The sequence below is a fragment of the Salvelinus namaycush genome, chromosome 16 (genome assembly GCF_016432855.1).
Source record: "Salvelinus namaycush isolate Seneca chromosome 16, SaNama_1.0, whole genome shotgun sequence".
Taxonomy (NCBI): domain Eukaryota; kingdom Metazoa; phylum Chordata; class Actinopteri; order Salmoniformes; family Salmonidae; genus Salvelinus; species Salvelinus namaycush.
The window spans coordinates 10,317,354-10,337,147 of record NC_052322.1 but is presented as its reverse complement, the minus strand read 5'-3'; the positions used below and the strand labels follow the sequence as shown (position 1 = coordinate 10,337,147).

At 40.0% G+C, this 19,794-nt stretch overlaps 1 protein-coding gene across 2 annotated transcripts in view; it reads right to left on the bottom strand.

Moving 5' to 3' along the window:
* Positions 1-12,370, bottom strand: part of LOC120060608 (TOX high mobility group box family member 2-like) — a 124,002-nt gene extending 111,632 nt beyond the window's left edge. For both annotated transcript variants that reach the window (XM_039009985.1, XM_039009986.1), the window contains exon 1: positions 11,836-12,370. In XM_039009985.1, the coding sequence (XP_038865913.1) occupies positions 11,836-11,925 (90 nt within the window). In that variant the 5' untranslated portion in view covers positions 11,926-12,370. The remainder of the gene's footprint in view (positions 1-11,835) is intronic.
* Positions 12,371-19,794: the final 7,424 nt, after the last annotated feature.

Sequence of the window (19,794 nt, the reverse complement as noted above, 5' to 3'; positions counted from 1 at the left end):
TCTTCTGAGACAAGCCAAATGGACAGCAGAAGAAACAGAGGAGTATTTCTGTCTTTAAGAAAGCCCTTTGTGGGGAAAAACTCATTCTGATTGGCTGGGCCTGGCTCCCAAGTGGATGAGCCTATGCCCTCCCAGGCCCACCCATGGCTGCGCCCCTGCCCAGTCATGTGAAATCCATAAATTAGGGCCAAATTAATTTATTTCAATTAACTGATTTCCTTGTATGAACTGTAATTCAGTAAAATCGTTGAAAATGTTGCATGTTGCGTTTATAATTTTGTTCAGTGTATCAAACAGTCTTAAAACGATCTACATTGGTTTAGATGCAAACATCATGAAACCTATAAGACACATTCATTTGACTGTGTGAAAATCAGTTTTTTGGACCTAACTTGCTAACCACTTCTTCCATGTGGTTTCGTCCTTCACAGATGCCATGAAATGATGACCTCTTCCTAAATATTTGGTCACATGATACATTTTGTGTATGGTTAACTAGAAACAAAGGGTAGCTCAACCAGTGTGTAGTGGTGCCTGGAGAAGTGTGTGTACTCTAATTTGAAAACATTTCCCAAACAAAGGCGCTGCGGGAAAAATAACATGACAAACAGTAACATACACTCTGAATGACCTAAAATGATGAATCCCATATTGGTCTTTCACAGTCAGGCCAACCTAAGCTGTACTGTGCAAGTAGGCTAATAGTAGGCCTATTCTTGAAAGATGAATTAAGCTGCCAACTGAGTCTTCTTCAGGTTTTTGCTTGAAAGTCAAACTTTTAAAATAGAAAAACAACAAAATGGGATGTTCTAACTTCAAAATAATGCGTAAACCATATCAGAAGGCCACTTTTAAGGTCTGGGAAAAATCAAAGAAGTTTTGTGTAGTTACCCTTTAATTCAAGTTTGCAGGCATCTACAGTTGAAGTCGGAAGTTTACATACATTTAAGTTAGTCATTAAAACAAATTTTTCAACCACTCCACAAATGTCTTGTTAACAAACTATAGTTCTGGCAAGTCGGTTAGGACATCTACTTTCTGCATGACACAAGTAATTTTTCCAAGAATTGTTTCCAGACAGATTATTTCACTTATAATTCACTGTATCACAATTCCAGTGGGTCAGAAGATTACATACACTCAGTTGACTGTGCCCTTAAACAGCTTGGAAAATTATGTCATGGCTTTAGAAGCTTCTGATAGGCTAATTGGCATCATTTGAGTCAATTGGAGGTGTACCTGTGGATGTATTTCAAGGCCTACCTTCAAACTCAGTGCCTCTTTGCTTGATATCATGCGAAAATCAAAATAAATCAGCCAAGACCTCAGAAAAGAAATGTAGACCTCCACAAGTCTGGTTCATCCTTGCGAGCAATTTCCAAATGCCTGAAGGTACCACATTCATCTGTACAAACAGTAATACGCAAGTATAAACACCATGGGACCGCGCAGATGTCATTCCGCTCAGGAAGGAGACGCGTTCTGTCTCCTAGAGATGAACGTACTTTGGTGCGAAAAGTGCCAAATCAATCCCAGAACAACAGCAAAGGTCCTTGTGAAGATGCTTGAGGAAACAGGTACAAACGTATCTATATCCACAGTAAAACGAGTCCTATATCAACATAACCTGAAAGGCCGCTCAGCAAGGAAGAAGCCAGTGCTCTAAAACCGCCATAAAAAAGCCAGACTACGGTTTGCAACTGCACATGGGGACAAATATCGTACTTTTTGGAGAAATGTCCTCTGGTCTAATAAAACAAAAATAGAACTGTTTGGCCATAATGACCATCATTATGTTTGCAGGAGAAAGGGGGATGCTTGCAAGCCGAAGAACACCATCCCAACCGTGAAGCACGGGGGTGGCAGCATCATGTTGTGGGGGTGCTTTGCTGTAGGAGGGGCTGGTGCACTTCACAAAACAGATGGCATCATGAGGGAGGGAAATGAATGTGGATATATTTAAGCAACATCTCAAGACATCAGTCAGGAAGTTAAAGCTTGGGTCTTCCAAATGGACAATGACCCCAAGCATACTTCTAAAGTTGTGGCAAAATGGCTTAAGGACAACAAAGTCAGGCTATTGAAGTGGCCATCACGAAGCCCTGACCTCAATCCTATAGAAAATGTGTGGGCAGAACTAAAAAAGCATGTGCGAGCAAGGAGGCCTACAAACCTGACTCAGTTACACCAGCTCTGTCAGGAGGAATGGGCCAAAATTCACCCAACTTATTGTGGGAAGCGTGTGTAAGGCTACCCGAAACGTTTGACCCAAGTTAAACAATTTAAAGGCAATGCTACCAAATACTAATTGAGTGTATGTAAACTTCTGACCCAAAGGGAATGTGATGAAAGAAATGAAAGCTGAAATAAATAATTCCCTCTACTATTATTCTGACATTTCACATTCTTAAAATAAAGTGGTGATCCTAACTGACCTAAAACAGGGAATTTTTACTAGGATTAAATGTCAGGAGTTGTGAAAAACTGAGTTTAAATGTATTTAGCTAAGGTACAGGTAAACTTCCGATTTCAACTGTAGCACTATTGTTAGTTTTTTGTGTGTGTTTCTGTAGCATATAACAGGGAGTTAGCAAATAAAATGGCCATTGGATTGATGCAAATAATTATGATATCATTCTGCCAGATAGACATAGGCTACATTTAACAGAAGACTGTTAGGCCTATCATTAGCATCACAACATTTTTCCTGATCGTTATTTGTTTGAAAGCTGGATGTTTTACTTCATATTTTCAGGCATGTCTTACCTTGCTTCAAAGTACCCTATAGACAAAATCCCACCTTAGAAACATGGAGGCAATTATTTTATAAAGACTTCCTCATTATGCGTTATCCTGTTCTATTGTTTTTCTTCTAACTTTCTTTCATTGTCCAGCAGCCAAAGGTCATATTAGCAACTCATGATAGTTTTTGCATCTTAAGATCTCCCCTCTTTCTAAATTTCAAACTTTTATTTTTAAATCTCTGTCTATGAATCCGCTCACAAATGAGGAGTGCTTTTAAGAAGATTTTTTCTTGCTAATTGCATTTTGGAACATTCACGCGTAGGCCTACCGCCGTGTGCACATTGCTGCACTTAAAATGTGAAGAAAATAATAGTTTATCAACATTTTAAGCTAAACATTTTGATCTGATCCATCAGCCTTATTAATTGATAAGTTGTATACCTCCACTACACTACTTTGATACGCATCGTGGGGATTAAGAAGTGAGTATACACAATGCCTACTGAAAAATAAGTGTGTATACGGCGTATACCTCCGTATACCCTCCACTACACCACTTGGCTCAACTAACCCTTGGCATGACTTACCCCACTCTCCTCCACTGTATTGTATTGTACTGACCTATATTCCCAAGCTCCCGGGCTCCCGAGTGGTGCAGCGGTCTAAGGCACTGCATCTCAGTGCTAGAGGTGTCATAGCATACACCCTGGTTTGAATCCAGGCTGTATCACAATCGGCTGTGATTGGGAGTCCCATAGGGCGGCGCACAATTGGCCCAGCGTTGTCCGGGTTTGGCCAGAGTAGGCCATCATTGTAAATAAGATTTTTTTCTTAACTGACTTACCTAGTTAAATAAATGTTAAATAAAATAAAATCTCTCTTCCTTGTTTTTTATGCAAACACGTTTAACAAAAAATCTTAAATATCTGCTCAGAATTAAGATTCAAAGGTGCAGAAAGAATGGGGTGTCAGCTATGACAAGACACCTTGAGTTTGAACATTTTTATTTTGGTTATTGAACTACAGTAGGTGAAGTGGAATTGCTTCTGGTAACGGAATTAGAGTGACAGAATTACATCATGGGTCCCTGATCTGTACTATACAGAAATGGAAAATTATGGATATGAATATCATTATCATCAAGGTGATGTATCCTGAATAGGTACACAAAGGAACAAATATGCAATTTCCTTTTTCATATTTGGATATTGTTCTACACGCTGGCTGTTGTTGTAATGAGTTGCGCCCCCAAACAAGACTATATTTGGTTGGTCTGGACCTGACCAGATCTGAAAAAAAACATAGATGTCTACATTACAAGTTGGGCATCACAGTACAGCACAGTAAAGCACAGTAGAGTTCAGTACAGTACAGTAAAGTAAATATGTTCAGTAGAGTACAGTACAATAAAGTACATTTGAGTAATTTATACTGTACTCTACTTTAGTGTGCTCTACTGTACTGTACTGTACTGAACTCTACTCTACTGACGTGGATGTCGATTATGGCAGCCCCCCAACCTCTCTGATTCAGAGGGGTTGGCTTAAATGTAGAAGACGCATTTCAGTTGAATGCATTCAGTTGTACAACTGACTAGGTATCCCCCTTTCCCTTTTCCCTTTACTGTTCTCTACTGTGCTCTACTATACTGTCCAAACTTGTGAAACATACACGGCTATGATTTGTTCAGATTTGGTCCGGCCAGTTCAGACTGACCAAATGTCAACAAATTTTCAAAGTTCATGGACGTCCGGTGTCGGTCAGTTCTCAGTGGTTGAGGATGCTTATTAGTGTCAATAGGTGGTAGGTGTCATAGAAGGTGTCAGTAATAGCCGGGAGAGGTGACATTAACTGGGGAAAGAGAGGAGTGAGAGATTGAGAGAGACCGGCTGAGAAAGCGAAAGGGAGAGTGAGGGGCTTTCCAGACTGTTTTCACAGTCTTGCTTTGAACACCTGATGATACAGTTATGAGCTGAACATAACAGTATGTCAGTGGAAGGGAGGACAGTAACAGGAGACACTATGAGCTGAACATAACAGTATGTCAGTGGAAGGGAGGACAGTAACAGGAGACACTATGAGCTGAACATAACAGTCAGTGGAAGGGAGGACAGTAACAGGAGACACTATGAGCTGAACATAACAGTCAGTGGAAGGGAGGACAGTAACAGGAGACACTATGAGCTGAACATAACAGTATGCCAGTGGAAGGGAGGACAGTAGCAGGAGACACTATGAGCTGAACATAACAGTATCCCAGTGGAAGAGAGGACAGTAACAGGAGACACTATGAGCTGAACATAACAGTATGTCAGTGGAAGGGAGGACAGTAACAGGAGACACTATAAGCTGAACATAACAGTATGCCAGTGGAAGGGAGGACAGTAACAGGAGACACTATGAGCTGAACATAACAGTATGTCAGTGGAAGGGAGGACAGTAACAGGAGACACTATGAGCTGAACATAACAGTATGTCAGTGGAAGGGAGGACAGTAACAGGAGACACTATGAGCTGAACATAACAGTATGTCAGTGGAAGGGAGGACAGTAACAGGAGACACTATGAGCTGAACATAACAGTATGTCAGTGGAAGGGAGGACAGTAACAGGAGACACTATGAGCTGAACATAACAGTCAGTGGAAGGGAGGACAGTAGCAGGAGACACTATGAGTTGAACATAACAGTATGTCAGTGGAAGGGAGGACAGTAACAGGAGACACTATGAGCTGAACATAACAGTCAGTGGAAGGGGGGACAGTAACAGGAGACACTATGAGCTGAACATAACAGTATGTCAGTGGAAGAGAGGACAGTAACAGGAGACACTATGAGCTGAACATAACAGTATGTCAGTGGAAGGGAGGACAGTAGCAGGAGACACTATGAGCTGAACATAACAGTATGTCAGTGGAAGGGAGGACAGTAACAGGAGACCCAACTGTGGTTTGTGACTACTATGATTTCCCATTGTAGCCAATTCAATTGCCGTTACAGATTTTTCAGTAATTCCGTTAGCGATTTGGTAACATAATTATGAGTTCTAATCACTTAAAAAAAAATGTTGATATCAGTAAAAACACCATAACTAATTGGTAGGTCTACCTTTACTTGTTACTACTTCTTTGAACTTTCATTATCCTCCCTCCTCATGAGGGAGAGAAATTAGAAAAATAAGAGAGCTTGGGTCTATAAGGTAAGGTTCTAGCTATCTGCAGACAGATGATTGTGAGATCGTTGGTTTGAATGGTGTTTTTTGCTGTGTGTGCTGTCATTCTGTGAGCAAACTTTGCATCTGCACTGTTCTTCAAGTAAATGTGTTTTTGTAAACATTTCTGTGGATATTCTTAAAAGTAGTCCTTGTGCATAGAGTTGTATGGTTTGTTTAACTTTGCAATCATTGGTTTTTGTTTGACATACATTTTACATGTAAAAACCAGTTCACTCTGTGTGGAATTGCCCTCTATTAACAGTAACAGGTCCATAATGGCATGGGGGACTAAAGATATTCTTGCACATCAAAAACAATCCAGTGGCTCCAGTGTGCAAAATATCTGGCCCATTGATGATTTCAAATGGTAGGAATTCCCATTAAAATCTCTTCATACCACAGTGTGTGATTTACTGCATGTTGTTCCTACTGTGCTCTCTGTGTCCACACTGTGGTATGTATGTATGGCCTTCCCCTTCACAGGCTAGAAAATCAATTGTGATTGTGATGCCGTAGTCAGCAAAACCAGTAAATGGCTGAAGTCGGAGTGAGCACACACTGGCTGGGTCCCAAATGGCACCCTTTTCCCTACAAAGTGCAATCCTTTTGACCAGAGCCATATGGGCCCTGGTCAAAAGTAGCACACTCTTTAGGGCATAGGGTGCCATTTGGGATGCATTCGCTGTCCATGTGCTGTGTGGCACTGATTACTTCAACCCATTCTGCTCACTCTCCCTCCACCACATAACACAGAGCTTGTCATTAGCTAATAGCTATAATACTCTGTTGCCCTAGGATATAAAATTGTACCATAGCTTGTATTATTTCAAGGATCTCCTTCAAGGACTAACATCTAATGGAATTGACAATATTGCAAATGCTTCTGATCAACAAGTTTAGGTTTCATGTATACAGCATATTATGGAATATATATACTTTGCTAAAGAAAAATATATATCATATAAGCCATCCAGTTTTAAAATAAACAGCTTACTATGGGACTTTGAAAGCCAGAAACAGCTCCACTTGAAGCATTCGACATACTGTAGTACTGAACTGAACTGAAAGACAACTGCACAGGTTTGATTTAGGTATACAAGCATACCTTATTTCCCAGAGCAAACTGAACGTGCTGGATGACAGAATAGACAGCCATACATAATGACATCTGTAGAAAAACGTCTAGAAGTGGCAGTAGAGGACAATAGAAAAATACAGTTCAATTCCATATTAAAACGTGATACTGTTTCATATTTCCAAAGCAGCACAAAGATTGCAGTAATTACAAAGTTTGATGTTATTTCTAGGCTGTGGTAGCACCACAGAGTAAGGGAGCGTATTATCACAGACATGTCCGAGTTATTCATGGGCACGTGCGAGTCGATTGAGGAGCTTGAGCTTCTCTGCACTTGTACAGTATCTCAACTCTTTTGCAATTCCCCTTTTCATCCTCCAACAGCCCCTTTTGTGATTATTTCACAGAATTCCATTTGCCCTCAAATGTGGAAAGTTTAGCTCCACCAAGTCAAATGGCTACCTATAGGATGTAAGAGACATTATGGAGGAAGTGACATACAATACTACGGGGCTATATTCAAACAAAATCTGAAAAAAATAGTTCACATTTTCTCTTATCAAGACATTTCAACCAATAATGGAGAGTGCCATGGTCAATTGAACTGAATAGCAAGGTTATTGATGAACCTTTTAGGGTAATTAATTACCTTTAAATACCTTTCAAAAGAGCATTCACACTAAAACGAATAATTGTATGCTGAAATAGAACCATGCCATTGTTGTTCCTATGGATGTCTTGTAAGCCTACTAATTAGTTACCATAACAAGGTTTGTAACCCTTTGTGGGTTTACCTTTTTGACTATACCCCCCCCCCCCCCCCCCCCCCCCCAACTTTCAGAGATATGATTCGGCTTGAGGATGAACATTACAGGCACACTCTGCAGACAGCAAACTATCTTGCCGGGACCTCTTTTTATTCAAATCACCTCACCATTCTAAGGTTTGACCAGGGATCACAATGTCTATTTCTAAAAATGTCACACACTCACAGGAAGTGTGCAACAAACAAGTAAGACGGCACCAGTGAACCTGTGTGGCTTAGTAAAGCATGGCGCTTACAACGTCAAGACAGTGGGTTAAATTCCCGCTGGGGACACCCATATAAAAACGCATACATGCACTACTGGAAGTAGCTATGGATAAAACATCTACTAATGGCATATATTACTGTTTAATGGAAATATGAGCATGCATGAGACTCATTTGCTTCCTTTCCATCTCTAAAAGGGTCTGTAGCAAAATTTCTGAGGAACACAGCAGCAGAGTCCGCATAAGACTATCGCCACTGAGGGATTAGATATACATTCGAGGCCTACATTAGAGAGGCTGATGCAACTCTTACAATCTGCAATATGTAACTTTTTGAGTGACCCAACCAAATTCATAATTCTCATTGAAAGCAAGTCTAAGAAGCAGGTAGATATTATCCATATTGCTCTATTTCTATGCTTCCCGTTCTTAAGTTTAGTTTTTGCGTCTTTCACTTTCGGTTTAGTACACCAGCTTCAAACTGTTGAAAATACAAGATTTTTGGTTATTGAAAAGATAGTACAATGATTCTCTAGTCTACACATTGCTTGTTTTGTTACATAAACTGAAACTAGGTGAACTATTCGAATTTTTACAACCAGGAAATGACGGAGCGATTTCTGCGTATTGCACCTTTAATGGGACAACCATTTTGACAACGCTTTGAGGATAATAAACTGACCCAACGCACCTTGTTAACATAAGATCAGATGGTCCCAATGGCCTCTGTCTCATTTGCAACACCAGTGAAGGTAGTTAGTGTTACCTGTGAGATGATTGTAATCTCACTTTGTTATTTGACAAAGTTTTAATATTTCAAATAATTACCTGAGATTCAAGGGACTAAAGACACATTTGGGAGCATTCCAATATAGCCTAGCCAACTTCATGTGTGCTTTCTTTCTGAGATACTCAGCTTCACACCACTGTGTTCGTTAGTCTAGTAGTCTACATTCAGGCAAGGCTTTATCAGTACATTCTTATAAACTCAGCAAAAAAAGAAACGTCCCTTTTTCAGGACCCTGTCTTTCAAAGATAATTCGTAAAAATCTAAATAGCTTCACAGATCTTCATTGTAAAGGGGCTTCACTGTTTCCCATGCTTGTTCAATTAACCATAAACAATTATGAACATGCACCTGTGGAACGGTCGCTAAGACACTAACAGCTTACAGACGGTAGGCAATTAAGGTCACAGTTATGAAAACTTAGGACACTAAAGAGGCCTTTCCACTGACTCTGAAAAACACCCAAAAAAAGATGCCCAGGGTCCCTGCTCATCTGTGTGAACGTGCCTTAGGCATGCTGCATGGAGGCATGAGGACTGCAGATGTGGCCAGGGCAATAAATTGCAATGTCTGTACTGTGAGACGCCTAAGACAGCGCTACAGGGAGACAGGACGGACAGCTGATCGTCCTCGCAGTGGCAGAGCATGTGTAACAACACCTGCACAGGATCGATACATCCGGACATCACACCTGCGGGACAGGTACAGGATGGCAACAACAACTGCCCGAGTTACACCAGGAACGCACAATCCCTCCATCAGTGCTCAGACTGTCTGCAATAGGCTGAGAGAGACTGGGCTAAGGGCTTGTAGGCCTGTTATAAGGCAGGTCCTCACCAGACATCACCGGCAACAACGTCACCTATAGGCACAAACCCACCGTCGCTGGACCAGACAGGACAGGCAAAAAGTGCTCTTCACTGACGAGTCACGGTTTTGTCTCACCAGGGTTGATGGTCGGATTCACGTTTATCGTCGAAGGAATGAGCGTTATACCGAGGCCTGTACTCTGGAGCGTGATCGATTTGGATGCGGAGGGTCAGTTATGGTCTGGGGCGGTGTGTAACAGCATCATCGGACTGAGCTTGTCATTGCAGGCAATCTCAGCACTGTGCGTTACAGGGAAGACAATTTTAATTGAACAACACATGTAGAGACTAAGTAATTCCACAGGTTTTCATCTGTGAACTGCCTCTCAATGTGACTGGATTGAATTCTTAGTAGTGTGAAATTCCACAGTAACGGAATTATGCTGTGACTTTTCACTTTAAAATGTATGCCAAACAAAATGCTTTGATTTCCAAGTTTAACAAACCATACAACTATACAAAAACCCATTTACTTGAAGAACAGTGCAAATGCAAAGTTTGGTAACATAATGACGGCACCAACAGCACAAACCGCAAATCTGTTACCAAGATTTTCATCTGCACTCGTCTTCAAGTAAATGTTTTTGTCAAATTTGTGTGTACATTTTTAAAAGTAGTCCTTGTGCATAGAGTTGTATGGTTTGTGAAACTTTGAAATCACCCTCAGCGTAATTCCTTTACCATGGAATTGCCCTAGTGCAATTCCCAAATGCTTATCCAAAGTTTCAACCACCTAATCTGGATTTAATGGATATGATGACTCAATCCAGATATCGGAATGATTGCGTTCACTTCCTCTTTCTCTTGTTTGCAGGAGTATTGCGGGCTACAATGGCCCATCTCAGGGTAACCTATTAGGCAAACTGAAGAAGACAGCATTTATTTTAGATGCACAAATATTTGTTGTTTCCATCAGCCATAGTAGGCTTTAGGCTACCACTACGTTGTCATTGTGGATGTGATGAAAAGCTGACAGATTAGACCTTTTCCCAGCATTATCACCCACAGGACCAGACCTCAACCATCATGATTTTCTGAAAATGGAAGCTATAGTAGGCCTGTAATGTGAGCAGTATAGTCAAAACCAAAAAGTATATCAACGAACTGTTTAATTGTACATTTGACACAGGCTTTTTATTATTTTTGATCATGAATGACCACAAGTTGCCATAATATGCATATTCATGGAACATAGGCTGCCACTGGCACACTCTGTGAGTGTGTCTGTGAGTCTGTCTGTGAGTCTGTGAGTGTGCCAGTGAGTCTGTGAGTGTGTCTGTGAGTCTGTGAGTGTGAAATCAGAGTAGCGCAGTTCGAGAACTGAAGCAGTGCGATGTAAAAATATGCTTCTAAAGATTTGTCTCTAAAACCATTTTAGTATTAATTTCACAGTGGGACATCATGTTTGTGACTCAGAATCATCAAAGATATGGGCAATATTGACTAATAGCCTATTTTAATTCAACATGCTCATTCAACTGACGGGATAGCCTCTCAGAACGAGAGCAATAGCCTACTCTACCAGCTGATTAAAAAAAGATGGTTAGACCTCTAAGAAGGTTAGAACAAGAAAAGTTTCAAACGTAGGGTAAATTCAAAGTGCAAAGAGCAAAGTATTAAGATTCCAGCAACATGGTTTATCAAATGCAGCGTAGACTGGCCAATGTAGACTAACAGCAATCAAGTAGGCTAACGTTACATGGTAGCAGTATATCGTCGCAGGTATCCAAATTGTAGCAGGTATGCAACGTGTGTTACGTTATAGCCTAAAGGTAAGCAAAATAGTTATGTTATAGCCTAGAATACTTATATTATATGCCCAATATGTTGACTGAAAAAGAGATAGAGAAGAAAGTAGAAGTAGAAGAAGAAGAAGAAAAAGAACCGGGTTCAGGCTATGTGGAGGTGTGGGTTGTCAGAGAACCCCGTCGCAAAACCTTAATTGTTGTAATAAGGAATGGAATCACATCCAGTTTCAGTTAAGCACCACATGCCATGCATGTCTATTGCACAAATGTTGCAGGCTGCTGATCAAGAAGCAGAGGCAGGTGAGAAAATGTGTAGACTTCAACCTCTAGGCAGTAACGCACTAGGAGGACTGCACTTTGTATTTACCTTGTTCGCGTGGTAAAAGTCCAACGAGCTTAGACAACTTGGATCAGAACCCACACTTGACGGGTGCGCAGGATAAAATCTCACGTCCATATCAGGTTCTGCGAGACTGACGGCATGAAATCCGTTTCAGTGTCTTTGACTCACTCTATTGTTTAGCCAAACAAAATAAGAAAGAAGTAAAGAAAGAAAAAGGGGTTGAGTTTTCTGTGCACTCTGTGCACTCTTCCCTCACATCCGTTTGCGGTCGAACTTCTGCACCAACTCACGTCCTAGTGATGAACAGTCCTTTTTTCGCTTACTAGAGCGCGTCCACTTTGGAGAACCAAAACAGTTATCACTTAACGGTAGAACAAAAATAACAGCACATATGCAGATTAGTTATACTATTAAGTTAGGCATACTCCAGAACAAATGAAATAAAATATTCCCCCTTGGTATATTTAAAAAAGCATAAAATGAGCCCTCTGAATATGTTTGTTTTTTCCCGTTGTTCTCATACTCCATAGGCTTTGTGACGGAGGTGCATATTCATGCATTGATTCCAGGCAATGGTTCGAGGACAGAGAAGTGGTTGGACTGTTCTTCACCATATGCCATGCGACCTCTGCTGATAATAAATGGGAAAGAGGAATGGAGGGAAAGGGGGAGGGGAGGTTGGTGGCTGCCTTGGCAACCGCTCTCCTTTCTGCAACTGCGCGTTTCAGATTAGCAATGTAGTAGTGTGCAGGGCTCTGCATAATAAAGCACACACAGATTAGCCTATACAGTATATTGCGTTCCAAAGGTTCCATTTGCTTTATTTAGTGTGCCAAGCCGAAAGGCATGAGGATCCACAGTCTGCATTCAATGCATGGTTTCGTCAACATACATGTTAACTTAAACACAAACCTCTGTATAGAAATATAGAACTATGAACCTATAGAATTCCAAACAGTACACAAACATAAAGGTTTGAGTATAAACAGCAGCTATTACACATCGCCCGAGGACACGAACAGATGAAATGTTACTGCAAAAAGCTGATTGACCTCTTGGCATTGTTTTATTATGTAAAAGATAAAACAATGTTGCCTTAAAACACCCAATGTTATTTCAGACAAAGAAAGCAGAGGAGGGTTTGCATTATTTCCCATTTTAGCAATGATTATGAAGTTAACAATTGTTATATGGTATATAGAGGCTTTGTCTAAATGCATCACAACAAAAAGGCATCATGGGAAATGACTTTGGAATGTTAAAAGTGTTATAAAAGTAGGCTAATGGGAATGGCTATTGGCTATTATTATGCGTTGTGTAAGATCACCATTATTTTTATATGTTTTGCCAATTCTGCTTGCATTTATATAGATAATATAATGGTATAGCAATTGGCACCACTTTTATCAAAACAATAACAGATAGGCGTATGTTTAATGACTAGCATTTATGAATATAAATACATTGATTATTAGGTCTCGTTACTGATTACTGCCATGAGTTGTGATAAACATTTTACATTCTCAAAGGAGTGCAACATATGCAAATGAGCTCTATATTACATGGCCAATTGAGTGCAAATGTATAGGGAAAGGTTGAGAGAGCTAGCTCCCTTTGACAGCTCACTGAATTTGATGGATAGCACTCCCTTGTCCTGTGATGTGCATGCACATTTGATGTTGAAATTGCCTATCCATGGGACCATTGTCTTTCAATCATGTCAAGGCAAAGTACAGATTACACTTTGCAGTGTTGTGTTATTATCATACCACTGTAGATCCCATGCACCATGCACAAAATGGTTTATATGTTCATATAAAGTAGGTCAATATTTCAGGTGCCCATTGTCAATGTATTGTTGGTTGCAGCATTAAAAAACAATCCTTCCACACTAGTCCTTAGAATTATTATGATTTGCATTTACTGATAGTAAAAACATGAAAAGAGTATGGATCTGAATAAACATTTTATTTGTAGTAGGCCATATGTCATAATGTTATATTGACAGGATGATTATGATTGGTTGTGGACCTGTTCCGTTCTGGACCCAATAGTGCATGCCCGTTGATTAGTATGGACCTGACTGTGTAGATGTGCTTTACCACTGTCAGCACACACAGGGTTAACCCCGTGGCCCAGTGCCATAACTTCATGGGAATGGAATGTGGAGTGCTGTATGTATAGAGCTCCCTTCCCAGAAGCCTTCACTGCCCACCGAATGCTAATGATCAGTATTATTGAAGCACAATTGATGGGCTAGCAACCAAACAAGAGAAACGAATTTCTGCAAAAGATTTATTGTTCTTTAATTACTGAATGCTCAATGGCAATTAATGGAACAAACAACACTAGCCACTTTAATGCTAAACAAAATAAGATGTGAATGAAAGAAAACAATAGTAAAGATGAAAGCTGGATAATGTATTTTCGCTCGCAGTACTGCTTCTGCCGAATAATGCAAAAAATATTCATCAAGTTGACATCTTCACTGAGACAGGTTATTATAATACTACAATTGATTCATTAAGCAGACAGTCTTATCCAGAGGGGTTAAGTGCCTTGGTCAAGGTCACATCGACAGATTTTTCACTTAGTTGCTCGGGATTCAAACCAGCAACCTTTCGGTTACTGGCCCAACGCTCTTACCGGCTACTCTACACCCCATACTATGCCCCATTATCTCACACCACTGTCTGTATAATGATTTGGTAACTCGGACATTTTATATATATATATTTAACCTTTATTTAACTAGGCAAGTCAGTTAAGAACAAATTCTGATTTACCATGACGGCCTACCCTGGCCAAACCCTAACCCTGACAACGCTGGGCCAATTGTGCGCTGTCCTATGGGACTCCCAATCACGGCCAGTTGTGATACAGCCTGAAATCGAACCAGGGTCTGTAGTGACGCCTCTAGCACTGAGATGCAGTGCCTTAGACCGCTGTGCCACCCGGGAGCCCTGAATGCAAGTATCTTGCAAACTGCTGCTTCATTGCAAACTCTTGCTTCACCATTTTGTTTTTCAGTTACACTTTACACAAACTACAACTTATAATAGATTTATAGGATATTTCTAAAGTATTAATTAGCTAGATCTGCATAAAGGATGTATAGCCTAAGTTGTGTCTACTTCAGATCTGCATTAAGGATGCATAGCCTATGTAGTGTCTACTTTAGATCTGCTTAAAGGATGCATAGCCTATGTAGTGTGTACTTTAGATCTGCAAAAAGGATTAATGGACAGTGTGAAAAGAGAGGCACATGTTGTGAGTGATATAATACTGTATGCACATTTCAGCACATTTCAGTGTTGCCCTGAAAATGTTATTACACTTAATGTTCTGGATAAGCACAGCGCACGTTGGACAATTACATTTAATTGTTTGTTTTCTGTCTGTGTCTATAGCTTGCACAAGAACATCAGGACTCGTGATTTCACTTCTCACAGAGCAATTAGTTGATGGCAACATCAAGCTGCCCTTGACGTCTTTTCAAGGTACTGAACAGAACAGCACATTCCTAGAACATGTCTTCTATTTAATTTCCCACTGAGTTCTATACTGAGTATGGTTTGTCACCTAAACGGCTTTGGAGTAACACATATTTCATAAAATCCATCAAAAACCTCTGGAACTAGGAAGCTGTTCCAGGAAGCAGGATCAATTACTTAGCGAGCTAATTTGATTTAGATCCCAAATAAACTCAAAATGTCCTGCTCCTGTTCAAAGTATATAAACTACTTACAGTATATACACTTTACAAACCCTTTATAAGGGTGCCTTAAAAAGCTAGACTTAGCTATACGAAATTAGCATTAGCAGTGGAACAAAAGTGTACCAAACGCGTTTCAGCCCAGCTTGAACAACAAGGGAACAAGGTGCTCGACTAAGGAGTATTAGCAGTATTGGGCTGACTTCCACCACAACAAAGAGCACAAAGCGAGAGGCTAATCTTCTCTGATTGCACATGCACAGATACTTTTAAACAGTATGTATGGGTGCTGATGAGTGAAGCCTTTTGACTCAAACTCTACCTACAATATCATTATCCAAAACCTCTGGCCGCACTGATGCCCGTTTAATGCAAAGTGTTATGAGGATGTCATTGTTGGGGGTGCATGGTGCCAGGAAATATTACAACACATCTATCTCTACAAACTGTCAAATCTCTCCATTAAAAGTTAATTTTTTTTGCACTTTAGCCAACCCTAACCTAACCCTTTTTTTATAACCTTAACCTAATTATCCTACCCTGCTACGTTCATTATCCTAACATGCTGCGTAAGTTAATTTGATAAAAGCTGGATCCCTTCTAGCCATGACCGGAGTCCTGGGAAGAGCAGAGTAACTGACCTTTGACCCCAGTGTAGAAGGTCACGGGTTACCCTGTGTGTTCTACAGGGGCATGGGAACCAATCTGAAGTCTTCAGTGAGTCAACATTCTGGTCACATAGTATAAACAAAGGCTGAAATAACTCATAACTCTGCAGTTAGATGTCCATGGAAGGAGAGGAGGAGCATTAGTGTCTCTCCAGTCAACTTTGGATATTGTGTTTCCTACACAGGTTGATATTTGTATCAATCTGTCCCCTCCTCTGTCTGCTTTCTATCGGACCCCGTCATACACCAGTGGAGGCTAGTGAAGGGAAGACGGCACATTACAATGAGTCAATACAACGAGCCAGTCCTCCGATTTAAAGTGACACTAGCCACCACTGCCTTACCACTGCCATATACCCAGGCAGCTCTAGTTTGCGCTCCATTCACAAGGTCACGCAACTGCTCCCATCCTCCTTTGCAGGAGATGTAGGTTTAGGACTTAATGCCACTGACATCTGAACCACCAAGATATTCAAACCAGTAGGGGTTTTACCCCTGATACATTGCGTAATTTTACATGAAAAGGAGAAGTAGGTTAAACATCCATGAACATTACAGAGATGATGTAATTCCTCTGATCTCATGTCTTCATGATGTCATCCTCATCCACCTTGAAAACGACCTTCAATACAGGCAAATTTAGGCAAATCTTTATTTGATAACGTAGGGATGCAATATCTGCCTCTGCATGCAGGAGAGACTGAAGAAAGACAGAGGAGCTCCTTTTAAAAATGACCCAGTTTGTCAGTCCAACCACGTTTCATTTACCACTTCATTTGAAGGAAATTGAAGAGACTACGTTAATTGCTTAGCTTTTCAGCTCTCGTTGTGGAGTGTGTATTACCAGTCTGAATGTTTTCACATATTAAAATGCCAACTTGGAAAAAATAGTATGGTCGTTTTTTTTATCTACTAAACCAGATCTCCAGAAAAGAACCTAAGTCACAACGCAAATGTATGACATTAGCTTGTAAAAATTATGACAACAATCACACTTAACCGTGGATTTGTTACAGTAATGCCAGAACCCTGAATTGGTTAAGTTGAGGATAAATTATAAGATAACATCTGAACATGTTTTCTATATGACCCAGCCTTTTACCGTCAGTACCTTGTAAAGCACTTGGGATTTTTCACATGGGAACACAGCATCATTTCAGCAGTGGAATGATGATTCATTTTTATATAAAGAAAGCCGAACATCTATATAATCATGCCCCTTTCAAGCGAGCAATTAAGAGCACTTTTGAGGGGCCTGAATCAAATATGTTTCCATCCAGAGAAAAAAACACTAAGGTAACTTGGATGAACATGTTAATACCTAAAAGCATTGTGTTATAGATGTGAAGATTTTGATATAGGAATACACTTTCTGCTATTACTCTAACAAAATGCTAATAGTTTAGAGTGTAAGTACTTCATGTATGTCAGTGATTTATGTTGACAAATGATTGTGAACAGATACATACAGCCCAAACACAAAAACTATCAATTGTTAAACCACCTTATGTCATTCCTGGCTTCCATCCAGTTTCATTGGGCAAAAACAGGAGAAATGAATAGGGACATGTAAATGGGGAGCGATTCTTTGTGCAGTGTTTTAAAGATGTACTGTATTTAATCTAAAAATCCTGGATATTAACCTGAGGGGCAGCATGTGGCACATCTGGTCTTTGGTCATGTCCTGGGCTTAATTCAATTCCCTCTGCCCTGGTTAACTCCCCCTTGCAGACTTGCTAGGGCTGAATAGTTAAAAGAAATACAGAACAAAACACAAATTGTTTATCAATTCATCTAATGAGCATGTTGTCAGTGTGACTTTTACAAAGATCCAAAAAATAGAAATGTTCTACAGGGTTTAACCTATCATGTTTTACCTAAAATGTTCACAAGTACAAAGGTTGTGGTCAGTGTGAAGAAATAGGGCAGGGAGGGAGTGTTTTACATACAGTATATCAGGGGTGAGTGGTTTTGGAGGGAGTTTTTATTTGATTTTAGGACATGTTTAGCCATAGGATCTTTTTAAATTGTTACACCAAGGATTTCCACATTCTGGCACATACTGTAATACCTTGGTTGACATAAAAGCCTGTAAATTTGAATCATTTAACCCAATGAGTCCAACTGCAATGGCGGTGCATTTTAGACTTCTAATCCCTTTTACACATTGTGTGTTTGAGCTACAGATTGGATTATACCGTATGATTTTTCTATTTCTTCTGCGTCCGTCAGTACCAACCAGTAGTCTGTGTGATTAACGGGGGCTGCCCTAGAGTGGTGTTTGTGAGACAAGGGTGGATTCCAAAGGGGCCCGGGCCGGGTCTTGTATACAAACATGTCTGTAGAGTCTGAATGGTTTGAGGTACAAACTATTAAAAGCTATCACGAACATGCAAATGTAACCTGTTTTGCTCTATGATGCTCACAAGCTACACAGGAATCGTTAGAAGGTACGGGGTTCTTCAACATAGAAAATCATAGGAAATCCCAGAAAATATTATACTGTAATAACATAGTTGCTGTCACAAACTCAAGTCAGATAAATGAAAAGCCGATTTTTGCTGGGATCTCGGGACTGATAGGGTTAAAAGCCTGTAAAGTGAAATAATTTAATTAATCTATTTGAAGGACAATCCATTGGATTCAGAGTTTCAGGATAAAACCTGTGAACGTGCATGGTTGTAGAATGGAATGTTAACCTTGTATCCATTAAGTATTGCTCTCATGCTAATATGACTGAAACTAAATATTTTCCTGTGATATCATAATGTACAATCACATGTACAATCACATTCTAATCCAAGTCCATCAGTGTATTAAAATGGCCAGCACTTACAGTGAGAGAATAGCGGCTAATAGCGGCCAATGAAGCACATTAATGGCCATGGTCAAGCATTGAATGCTAAATACAAGCCCATTCCTGTGGAATCCTATCACAGTCCATTAGTGCAAATTCTTGTGATTCCTTTCCAGTGTTGTTCATCCATGGAAGGCGATTACATCAAAAGCATTGACTAGTCCAAGTTCCGCACCTAGTCCAGGGTTCACACGTGGAATAGCCTGCAGCCATTCTCTTAATTTGTCATGTTTATAAAGGGTTGTAATGTGCAAAATTGTTAAATAAATGTTTCATCAGTTGTATGATGATTTTGTAACATTTCTTGACTAAGTGGATAAACGTGTTGACATTGTACCGGTGCTTACAGTAGCTACTGTAGCTAGCTAACTACATTAGTGAAAAATAGGGAAATGCTAGCTAACTAGCTTTACCAACCTGTGTTAGTATGTTTTACTAACTAAAATAGTTATTGCTTTGAGTCTGGAATGTGAAATTGAATTTGAATAGTATTAATATAAATCTTTGTCAAATCCATGAAAGAAAATTCAAACTGAAACATTTTCTCGTCTCCTTATTTCTCCTGACCAGCCTAGTGTCTGCAAAAAAAGTAAATTCACTATACATTACGTTGCATTGTAAATACATGTATATCCCTTGTAACAACATTGTAATTACAATGTAACTCAAATCTAAAAAGGTTATACTTAATGTTCTCCTGTCTCCTCATTTCTGCTGGCCAGCCTATTTTCTGCTAAGGTTGT